Source organism: Corvus cornix, chromosome 2, assembly GCF_000738735.6.
Source record: "Corvus cornix cornix isolate S_Up_H32 chromosome 2, ASM73873v5, whole genome shotgun sequence".
NCBI lineage: Eukaryota > Metazoa > Chordata > Aves > Passeriformes > Corvidae > Corvus > Corvus cornix.
In genome coordinates, this window is record NC_046333.1 from 40,211,443 (window position 1) to 40,223,403 (window position 11,961).

Sequence of the window (11,961 nt, forward strand, 5' to 3'; positions counted from 1 at the left end):
CATATGCTGTTTCCTTTTTTTTATAACACGTTTTTATTAGGTTCCTTTAAGTAAATGAGTTCAGGTAAGTTACCATAATTCTAATTTTTGTTTCAAATGCATTTATTTCTAAAAACATTAGATTTAGTTAAAATCTTTTCTTCAAATCTAAACAATATTTTAACCAGCTGGAAAGTAGGTTGGCAGAAGAAGACCCAGTGGTCCTGATGGACCAGATGCCTTTGCAGCAAGGAAGACCAAAAGCATCGTGGGCTCCATCAGGAAGCGCAGCAACAGCAGAAGCTCATAGGAGATGATCCTTCCCCCACACATCAGAGACATATCTGCAGAGCTGGGTTCAGTCCTGGGCTCCCCAGTACATGAGAAATGTTCATACTGGAGTAAGTCCAGTGAAGAGTCACAAAGATGATAAAGGACCTGGGGCATCTGACATGGAAGGAGAGGATGAGGGAGCCAGGACTTTTCAGCCTAGATGAGACAGGTTCCTGTGAGGTCTTATCAACATGTATGAATACCTGAGGAGGGAATGAAGAAGAGGGAGCCAGACTCTTCTCAGTAGTGTCCACTGAAAGGATAAGAGGCAATGGGTACAAATTTAAATACGGGAAATTCTATTTAAATGTGAGAAACTTCTTACAGTGAGAGTGACCAAGCAGTGGCACAGGTTGCCTAGAGAGGCTGTGGAGTCTCCATCCCAAGAGATACTCAAAACCCAGCAAGACATGGCCTTGAGCAACCTGCTCTAGCTGGCCCTGCTTGGAGAAGTGGGGCTGGACTAGGCAATCTCCAGAAGTGCCTTCCAGCCTCAGCCACTCTCTGATCCTGCCTGGAGCATTTGGCTCTCACAAGTGTGTTGCACCACTTGAGAAGTAGGCTTCGAAATAAACACTCTACCAGCATCTCCAAGTTTTGCTTATCAGATGGTAAGTAACTCTGGACTTGTAAGTCTAAATATGAAGCTTTTAAAATCCAGACTGTGGATGCTTACCTCTCTCGATTATTGAAGATGAAAATAGCGTTTTAAGGGAAAGCATTGTTTTAATACATTGGTCAATTTGCCCACTTAGTAGTTCAGCAACACAGATCTACTTTCCTTTTATATTTGCAGCTACCATAATAAAGCAGTAATTAGCAGTAAGTAGTCCCTGATCAGCTGAGTGGGGTATGTGATAAAAAGAGATGATTCCAAGAAAGTACATAAAAGTGAAAACTTTATAAACATGACAGGGGTTAAACTTGGGCTCTATTAATTTTTTTAAAAAGCTGGATTCCCTACAGGGTACACTACTACTGCATCTAGGTGTCTTAAAATCATCCATAATCAAAACACATAAAATAATTCTTGTCACAAGGCTTTCATGGTTTAAAGGATACCTGCACCAGATGATTAAATTGCAGTGGGCTGAAGAGAGGAGAAATATCTTTTAATCATTTCAATTTCAGATTTATTTTTCTCTGTGACAGTATCATCTATCTTTTCATGGTTGGCACACTACAGCTTGCACCCAATACTCCTGGGCCATGATCTCTGCTGTCAAGAGGGAAAAGGAGGCACCTCTGTCGCCGTATTAATTACAGGTCTGCAGCTATGTAACAAGACTGGGTGAGTTTAGTTAGACTGTACTTCCAGTCCACAATAATGCAACACTATCAAGTCTTCCCTTATTCTGCCCGGAATCACAACTACCTGAAAAAATACCATCTCCCGAAGAAGCTTGCTGGATGATTGCCTCCACATTCACCGCCTGCCTGCTAGCTCTCTCCTGGAGTCTGAATTCTTTAAATCAATTTCTTTTTGCATATAATTTGCAGAGGGTGTTGTTGGATTTTATATTCTGCCTTTTATATTGTATTCAATCCAGATCCTCATTCATTGTACTGCCACTGTTAATTAAAATAAGGTGAGAGATTTGTCGGTATTTTCCCTGACAGCAAACTCCCATAGTCTCTCTTGCTTGTATGCTTTCACATTTTGCCTTTGGTAATATATCATTTTACTTTCAGGCTTATTATTCATTAATCTGTTCTGGGCTGCACTGTTCTGTATGAACTCAGCTTCTGAAATAGTCTTAATCATTCTCCAACTGCATTTTTCACATCAGCCTCTTTAACTTTCTATTCAGTAAAGACAGCAAATGCAAAAATTATGCTGTTCAATATCAGCATTCCGACCATTTGTGTAAATAATGAGGTTTTAGGGTACAGCTCAGCCTCATGATAGCCCATTAGTAAGCTCATTCCAGAATGAAATTTACTTACAAGTGCAGCTACTTTTTATGTCATTTATTTTAAATCTAGCAAGTTACTTCCCCTCCACTTACACAGGTCAAAGGCAAAGACTGACAATTTCAAACAGAACACTGGTGAAAAGTCTTTTAATGAACTAACCCACCAATGGGAATATCAAACTTCACCCACATTTGCACTATCAATCAAGCCACTATTTGGCTAAGATGCTTCTGGTGCCAGAAGGAATAGACTAAGTCCTTTATTTTTTCTTTGCAAAACTACATCCTCATCAATATGTTAGCTTTAGGTATAGTGTTCCTGTTCTCTCAGATGTATTTCTTGAAGACATTTTTTTTTCTAAGAGATCTTATTTAACAAATTTTGCTAGTTCTACTTTTCCATTTTGGCAGAAAAACCACATACTTCCCAAGATACTTATTCCTTTCTGTATAACTATTTTTCAAATCTTCAGTGCCATACTTGAATATCTACCTTACTATGCTTGAACAAAATTTCAGAGCAAAACAGGTCATGACCTACTAATTCTATCCCTGTGCCACATGGAAGATGTACAGGTCATGCTGTATGCATCCTTCACTGTAACCCCATGGCTAATGAGGAAACACAACAAATGGAAATGAATAAAGACAAAAAGAAAATGAACCAGTGCCCGACATGAATGTCTATATTATTGTCCCCTGAATATCACCTGTGTGGAAGAATGTACATAAACCTATGATATTTGAGACAATTTACCGTGAGAAAAAAAGCAGAATTCTATATGGAGTGGGTAACAAAGGGGAGCTCAGTCATAAACCACGTATCACCATGCAGTTAATTCATCAACTGTGGAGTCCTAGCTTGTTAGCCAGCCTCTCTTTTGTATAAACGCTTCCAAACAATTTCTTTGTCATATGCATAGAAAAATTTATTCTAACGTAGTTTGACCATGTCTCCTGCTCTAGTCAAGAACAAAAGCTTCTTCATCACACAAAGAACAGATCTTTTATTTATTTTTATTAAAATGAGTAAAAGAAGTTCCCTCTTTCTGAAAGAATTACTGGTGTAAATGTTAGGCTGAATAAAGTTCTTATGTATCAAATGAGCAACTCTCAAAGCTGAGAAAAGATTACAGTACACACCAGGGATAGAAGTACAGAAAACCATCGTTGGTGCCATTTTTTCACAACATTCTTAGCGTAAGTTAAACACTTGCAAAGCACAGAGTTGCATTAGTGCCACCAAAGCCAAATGAATTTGTGAGTGCTATACGCCGTTTGTCAGTTTTCCACTCCTGAGCTGTCAATGGAACATAATTGAGATCAAACTCTGCCTCTGTTTTCTGTAAGTTTAGAGTAGGTGGCAAAATTCCATGGTAGCAGGACAGTGCAGTAAAAGCTGCTTCAATAGCTCCTGCAGCCCCCAAGAGATGTCCCGTTGCTCCTTTTGTTGAGGAAACTGCAATATTACGTGAGTGATCTTTAAAAAGTCTCTTGATTGCTTGATTCTCAGCAGCATCTCCTAGAGGTGTAGAAGTTGCATGTGCATTGACATATGTTACATCTTCAGGTTTGATCCCAGAATCTTTTATTGCTGCAGACATGCACCTAAGGAAAGAAAGACAAGAGAATGCTGATTTGCCCAATATATTTTTGTCAAATGTACAAACCAAAAGAAAAAGTATAGGTTGTTTTTAAAATGTTTATCAAGTGTGAAAATCTGCTCTAGCAGAGATGTAAACGACAAGAGGCTAACTCATCTAAGCACATTAGCATCTACATTAGGTACCAGAGGAAGAGAAAAGTGAGGCCCACTATAAAATCAGACTTGCTCTTAAAAATTCCACAACTAGGAAAAATACAAAGAAGAAAAGAAGATATGACAGTCAATCTCTACAGACTACATTAATGTATCGAACACCCTTTTCAATGTAAAATTTGAAAATGTTTGAGAGAGAAATAACTACCGATATTATTAGAAAAATTTAGATATGCTCTCCCCAACAAAAATACTGAGAAATGAAAGAAAACATCTGCAGTCATTCTCCACATGAGCTTCTTTTGCATGCTTTCCAGAGACTAGAAAGTGTCAAGGAGATAGCACAAATTCCTATATTTCATTTTATAATGAAATTTACTGAAAGTCACACTCTTTTACCCTGACATGGTATGTTTCATTTGACTCCTGATGACTTGTGCACTGTGACTGCATCTATAAAACATGCTTTTTTATTAAAACCATGGAAGGATCAACACAGTTCCATATTGCGATTTTCTCATAGATTTCCCTCAAAGAAGATGAATCAGACATCTCTCCTTGCACATAACAACTTAACATAGCACCTATGAGTAAAAGACCACTGACTCTTTTGAAATTTATGAAAAATAAGGAAGTAAAAGGAAGCTCAAAAAAGGATAGTACAGGTTTCTGGACAAATTTAAATGTCTCTACTACGGCCTTCTACCCTTAGAAGCATCCAGCTTAGCTTAGGGTGGAGACCACTGACGCTCACTGTCACTAGATAATGAGCCAGTATTCAGGTAAAGAGGTTACTGATAACTATGAGATACATTAATTTAGTTAAATACATTATCTGCAATGAACATATTCACTTAAGAAGATACCAGATTACTTGTGTAGGACACTCTTTATATCCACACTTCTGAGTCTGGCTTTGCCTCTCCTTTCCTGCTGGTTTATTCCAACATACATATTTAGCCTCCAACAGAAGTAGTTATTAGAAGATGACAAAAAATATATTCCTCTGATTTTTTTTGATGTGGCAAATAAAATTCCGACAGAAAAGTAAGATAAGCACATATATTCCAGATTTAATCCACATACCACTGCAGGAACAAAATACTGGCTTGAAGACAGTATTAAAATGTATTATCTCATCTCAAGAGTGGAAAAGCTCAACATTCCTGAGATACCCAGATTAACTTTCAACTCTTCCTACTGTGAATTTAATTTATATGCTACTGCAATCATAAAATACACAAAAATTCTATTACAATGTATTGCCATATCATCTCAAGGGTAAACAAGTCTGAAAATATGAGATAAGACACTCCTGATTACTCATCTCACACCTAAGTCTGCAAAACAATTAAATATGACTCAAAGAGCATCAATGGAAACATGGTATATTTACACTTCTAGAAAAATCTGTTAACCTTATAAAGATGCAAACACAGCTTTACAATACCATGCAGAAGTTTGATCTACTTGTGCAGTGCTATATTGAATTTTGGTACTAAATATTCACATACGTTCAGAATAAGGCAAACTAAATCTTTAGTAAAGATTCCAGTGCCGGCAATAGTACTCAGCCTACACAATGCTCACCAACTTACACATGTAATTTAGCTCACAATTTAATTAGGTCAATAATGATTAGATGAGTATCATCTACCTGTGAACTGGTTTTGATGAGATAAACAGTGATGAAGCTTTACCACCTCCCTAAACAGTACTAAAGTGTATTTCTGCTATGCCCCTTCACCAACACTCTTAGCTGCATCCAAATTAAGTATTCAGTATTCTAACAAACTACATCCTCTGAGTGCTCTACAGCTTTCATCACCTGAGATCCCTTGCAACAAAAATTCCTAGCTTTTGTAAGGGGGTCTATCTTCTTGATGGACAAAGGGTGAAGGAGAACCTGGAAAGATTCTATCTCACCACAAACATCTTAAAAAGATGTTTCCATCGAGACTCATGTGAACAGCTGTATGCACCAAAGGCAAAGTGTTTTCACATAGAGAAAGTTTTCATAGCTCTATGGAAAAAGGCTCACTCTATCAAGAAATGGCCTTCACCTTACTACTAAAAAAAGAGAATTGAGGCACAATGTTACCAGAAGCTCTTTCAGTTTTCAAATTTTCAAGCTTTTGGAATATTAATTCAAGATTGAACCACCTTTCTCTATAAAAGTATACAATGACAGATACAAACACAACCACTATAACTAACATATGAAGTAGCCATTATAATCAACATAGAGTTCTTACCTGAATGCACCATCTCCCTCTGGGTTAGGTGCTGTTATGTGGCAAGCATCACCGGACAGTCCATAACCTAAAACTTCTGCATAGATCCTAGCACCTCTTTGTATGGCATGTCCATACTCTTCCAAGACCAGCACAGCAGCACCCTCTCCCATTACAAACCCCTCCCTCTGCAAATCAAACGGCCGACAGGCTGCTTTAGGGCTCGAGTTAAAACTCGTGCTGAGGGCCCGGGCTCTTGCAAATCCAGCCAAAGACAAAGGACTAATGCAAGCCTCAGTCCCTCCAGCCAGCATGACATCAGCATCACCAGCAGCAATGAATCTAAAGGAGTCTCCAACTGCATGTGCACCTGTGGTACAAGCAGTTGACACAGCATGATTTGGCCCTTTCAGTTGGTATTTAATGCTGACATGGCCTGCTGCCATATTGACTAAAATCTTGGGGACAAAAAATGGGCTGACCTTATTGTAACCCTTTGTTTTAAATAAGGCAGCTGTGTCAGAAATTTCTTCCAGTGGAACCATTCCCATCCCAATTGCCACACCAGCAGTTAAGCGATCCTGTTCAGACTGGGGAGACCAGCCGGAGTCCTTCATTGCGAGCTCTGCTGCACCGATGGCCATCACAGTGGCAGAACTCATGGATTTGATCTCTGACTTCGACACAAAGCCTTCTTCACTGAACTCACCCTCCTTGCTTCCCCTTGGCACACAAGCAGCCACTCTACACGGGATGCCTGCATATTCTTCCCCATCTAGTGATGTAATCCCACTGCCTCCTTCCAGAAGGTGCTTCCACACAAACTGAGTCCCCACACCAAGAGGGGACACTAAGCCAATACCTGTAACAACTACTTTCCTTCGACATGCAGGCAGTGACTTGCTGAAAGCCCTTCTGTGGTTTTGTAAACGTAGATTTAAATTCAGACTCCGGAGATGAAGATTTGCAATCTTTAACAGATCCTGTGAGCACTGGGAGAACATGGTGGCAATAATCAAGCACATTCCTGTAACTGGAGTGGGGTGGAGGGGGTGGGGAAAGACAAATACAACAATAAAGCAGCCATTGTGGAAAACATTCCAAGAACATTAAATTAATAACCTGCTTTATACATAACAGCCTATTTTCAACCCTGAAGAAAGGGATATAGTTTCCATGCCTGTAATGAGGAATACTATGAGTTACAGCAGATAATGGCACAGAAACACATTCACTTTAGCAATGTCTTTAGTGGGCTCTTCTAGATTAAGCTGCTGATGAATATGACTTTGCACCACTGTGGACTGTGAAGCACTCTCTGGTTTTGCTGCAAAATTTCCCCTGGAGCTTTAACCGCCAGTTGGCTGGAGGTAGAAACAATGAGCATTAACAGCTTCATTCTTCTAAGGGAAAAAGTGTGTGATCACCTGAAAGTGTATGTCCTACCATTACCAAGTTGAGGATACTGTCATCTCAACCTTCATATCAGACAGATCAGTCTGGAAACCTCAAACAGAAGTCAATAAACTCGTCTTGTTTCTGCTACCGATGTAATTACACAACTTGGACAAGACTCCTTATCTTTCCACCTCCACCTACCCTTTATCAGCCTTGGGTTATCACACTGTTAGGGGACAGTATCTCAAGTAGCTTGAGCAAGATTTACCACAGCACTACCTCCTACCACAGCACTACCTCCGTTGAAGGCAACACCACCAGACCCCGCATAACAAAAGACACAGCAAGTAATGGCAGAAGGCCTCTCCTGAGCACAAGTACTTGAGGCTGGACGAGAGGACCATGCCAAGCAGTGATGCTGCTGTACTGTGCTGTAGTTCCTTGCCTTGGCCACTGCCAGGTCCAGAGCCAGTCTGATTGCACCTATCTGACATGCTGGAGCAGGGCAGAAGCTGCAGCACAGCACTGCCAACATGTACGACACAGGCTTCAACAGGTTGCCTGCTTTTTGCCTCGTACAAAGGACAACTTGGCATCCCCAGCTCTTTGGTAAAATATACAGAGCTGTATGAGGACCATAAGGGGCTGCTGGGCTAATGCACTCCTGCTAAAATACTCAGACCTGTGGCAGTACAAGTGCACAGCAGTGTTATTAAAAAATGTCATGGAACCATGGAAAGGCCTGGGTTGAAAGGAACCCTAAAGATCATCTCATTCCAATGACCCCTGCCATGGGCAGGGACACCTTTCACTAGACCAGGCTGCAGAGACCCACATCCAGCCTGGCCAAGAACACTTCCTGGGATGGGGAATAAAAATAATAAGTAATCACAGATTATATTTTATACATATTTTATGTAATTATTAAAATTAATTATAACAAAAGTGTTTTTAAAGAAGCCTACTTTAAATTCTGAGCCAAATTTGCCATTTCAGTTTTTTAAGCCACTTAGCCTGGACTCTAGAAAAGATGTAGTGTATGTGTGTGTATATGTATATAAAAAGATATACGTAATATGTAATATTAAGTATTATATAATGTATGTTACATATATAAATATATAATTAATATTAGTCTATATATAATATAGAATATAAAACCGAGCTCTGCAGTCATATGCATAGAGTATAATGTATAACATATACGTTTTAAAGACGATATGTATGATATGCATTGCATAACATATATGTAAGATAACGTATTTTATATATATTATTACACATACATATAATAACGTATAAGATTAACATATTTTATGTGTGTGCATACATCCATATATCAATATACACATACAATATGACTGCAGAGCTCTGTAAGGCAGATCGTCCAGCAGCCCCACGCAGCCTCTACTGAAATGCCGTCACCCGGTGCCGAGCCGTCCTGTCCGACCCAACAACGCCCGATACCTGCTGTGCGGGAAAACCAGGCGCAGGGTAATTTCCCCCCGTCAACAAGAGCTACCGGACACCCCCAGGAGTTTCAAGGGCAACGGCTACTTTTAAAGTTTAAACCAGGAGTCAAACCCCAGCGCCACGGCACTGCCCCACGCCGCCATTGCCAGCCCGGCCCGCCCCGCTAGGGGCAGCGTCTCCCGCCGGCCCGTGCTAAAAACCTCCGCTTCCCTGCGCCCCGGCCCTCAGCGGTACCTCCGCCGGCCGCGCTTCCCCCCTCTCCGCGATGGTTCGCTCTGCCTCCCTCTCCCGTTCCGACGGCGCGAGGCCGCACCACTCTGCAGGCGCGGGGGGAAAGAAAGAGGTGTGCGGGTACGCGCGGCCCAGCGGCGCTTCCTCCCGCCTGGCCCCGCCCCGCGGCCGCCGGGGTAGGCGGGCGGCCAGCGTGATCGTGTAAATAGCTCAGCACCGCGGAAAATGCGGTGAAATAATTTCCTGCCCAAGCCACGTGTTTAAATCACGCAAAGGAAGAGTAAAAAAATATCCGTAAAAACCTTCAAACCAACACTCCGGTGTAGTAGTAGGCAAGATCTTATCGCCCACTACAACCCCCGGACAGCGCGTTGTAGTGCGGTGGGGGTCGTGCTCTTCTGCCAGGTAAGGAGTGACAGGACAAGAGGACAGAGCCTCAAGTTGCGCCAGAGAAGGTTAGATTAGATAATTTGTGCACTGAAAGCATTGTCAAGCATTGAAAGAGGCTGCCCAGGGAGGTGTTTGAGTCACCATTGCTGGAGGTATTTAAATGATGGTGTAGATATGGTACTTAGGGACATGGGTTTGGTGGTGGGCTTGGCAGGGCTGGATTCGATGATATTAAAGGTCTTTTCCAACCTAAATGATTCCCTGAAAGCATTTTCTTCCTCATGGATGCTGAAGTGCTGCTGGAGGAGATGGAGGTAAACAAAGACTAAACGATCACTGGCTTTACAGGAGTGTCTTACAAATACATGCACAAATATGCCAACAGCACCGGTGCAGAGAGATAACTATTTGTTTTTGCTGCTTCCAGATGCAGAAACTTTAGTGGATGACCTGAACTAAGATGAAGCCGCTATCTATGCCTGAGGATGATGTGTAGGAACAACTAAGTTAACTTAAGACAGTGGTTCCTTACTTAAAATACACGAAGACCATGGCAGAGCATAAAATGTTTGTCAAAGTCTCATCAACAGGGACATGAATTAATTACATTGTGGGTTTACCTGTTGGATGATACCTTTACATAATTTTATTATATAGCAGTAAGAAAACTGAAATAAATTTACCCCCACACAACACAGTAATGTTTATTACCTCCAATCACAGCTACTTATAAATGCAAACTGTAGCACAGCAATGAAGCACGTACTGCAGAAAAAAGGGGAAAAAAACCAGAAAGAAGAGAAATGCAATATTTAATAATGAAAAAGTAAACATTTGTGCACAATATTTTTTTAAATGAAGAGTCTGTTTTTAATTTAGAAATATAATTCCTTGGGCATTTAATGTGTTAGCAGTTTGTTGGAAGTCAGCACTTGGTTTTCTAAATTTTTCACACTGCTTTTCTATGAGCATTTCCAAAGCATCGTTTACAAATGCCATACTGAGATGCATTACATATTTATGTTACATGTATAGCAATACAGTTAATCTTTACATTTCCTAGGGTAACCAGCACTGAGAGTCACATGCCTAGATGAAACACATGAAAAGGAAGTTAAAAGCTGAAGCAGCAGGCAAGGAACATGGCATAATTTTAAATTAAAATTTTATTACTTTGGTACCAGTTCCATCACCCTGAGGGCTGAAATAGTAACTTTTTAACTATGCTAGTAGGAATAATAAATGTAATCTCAGCAAAAGTGAATTGTCCTGTGTTAAATCTCAGCTTTTGTGAGGGATATGTACCACCATTTTTAAAAGTCATAGAAGCTGAGCTGTGACCTGTCAGAAGCAGGCAGCAGAGCCATAGGGTAATATCAGCTACGAAATCAGAAGTCAGCTTGCATTTTAAAGACCTCTCTTGCCTGGAACACCTTAAATCTTCATTCCTAATAAAGCAAATCTCCACTGGCCTTTGTGTCCAAGGTTCTTCACCACAGTTCTTTCACTAGTAGCACAAACCAGATGTCTAGAAGAAGACCAGGGTTTTTTTGCTTCCCTGGGACAGACTTCGGGTATTGCCAGGCAGGTGTCGTGGCAGGGCCAAGTCACTACGGTGACATTCCTGCTCAGGGAACCCAGCTGAGCCTGAAGGTATGGCACCCTCAGTACTGTCAAACCAGGGCACTACAAAAGGGGATTTGTATCCTCGATGATGTTACTGCCTGCCACGGGGCTCCCGATGTTGCAAAATATGGACTAGGTAAACATTTTCTTAAGAAATTACATTCTTTGATGTTTGATCTTTGTATACTTTCAAGCCAAATCAACCAGAAAGGTTAATCAAGCTCTAAGTAATGTCCAGGTGTTAGAAAGACAAATTGCTTGTTGACAGAATTGCTTTGTTGGGGCTCCACATGTTTCAATGATCTCACACCTCAAGGGAGGTTTACAAATCTTGGGAAGAAGGATGTACCACTGACAGTGGGCACAAAGAGTGCAGAATTTATTGGACACTAGGACGTTTTGCAGAACTCCGAAGGAAGAAACTAGCAAAGGCAGCTCAGCATCTGTGTTGGAATCAGCTCTGACTGGGTAAAAGGTAATCCTGGCAGGGGGAGTTTGCAACCATCGACTCAAGAGAAAAAAATGACCATGTGGACTAATCAGCATAAGAAGTAAGGGAATCATTTAACCAGTAGAAGATAGAATGCTAATTAATAAGAGAACTGTATAACTTGTAGCCAAG

At 40.8% G+C, this 11,961-nt stretch overlaps 1 protein-coding gene and 1 long non-coding RNA gene across 7 annotated transcripts; one reads left to right on the forward strand and one right to left on the reverse strand.

Moving 5' to 3' along the window:
* Positions 1-3,215: 3,215 nt before the first annotated feature.
* Positions 3,216-9,454, reverse strand: OXSM (3-oxoacyl-ACP synthase, mitochondrial). Of its 6 annotated transcripts, none has more exons than XM_039548247.1 (3): positions 9,327-9,454; positions 6,243-7,248; positions 3,216-3,836 (listed from the first exon to the last, which is right to left on the reverse strand). In XM_039548247.1, the coding sequence occupies exons 2-3, from the start codon at positions 7,244-7,246 to the stop codon at positions 3,434-3,436; spliced, it is 1,407 nt and encodes a 468-aa protein (XP_039404181.1). In that variant the 5' UTR covers positions 7,247-7,248; positions 9,327-9,454; the 3' UTR covers positions 3,216-3,433. The 6 variants fall into 6 exon arrangements, with proteins under 6 accessions (XP_039404181.1, XP_039404179.1, XP_010397229.3 ...); XM_039548245.1 differs by having other exon boundaries at positions 6,243-7,254; positions 9,327-9,449; XM_010398927.4 differs by lacking the exon at positions 9,327-9,454 and adding an exon at positions 9,087-9,316.
* Positions 9,455-9,488: 34 nt separating this feature from the next.
* Positions 9,489-10,972, forward strand: LOC109144514. Its single transcript, XR_002045309.2, has 2 exons — positions 9,489-9,728; positions 10,141-10,972. It is a non-coding gene; the product is annotated as an uncharacterized LOC109144514 (long non-coding RNA).
* Positions 10,973-11,961: the final 989 nt, after the last annotated feature.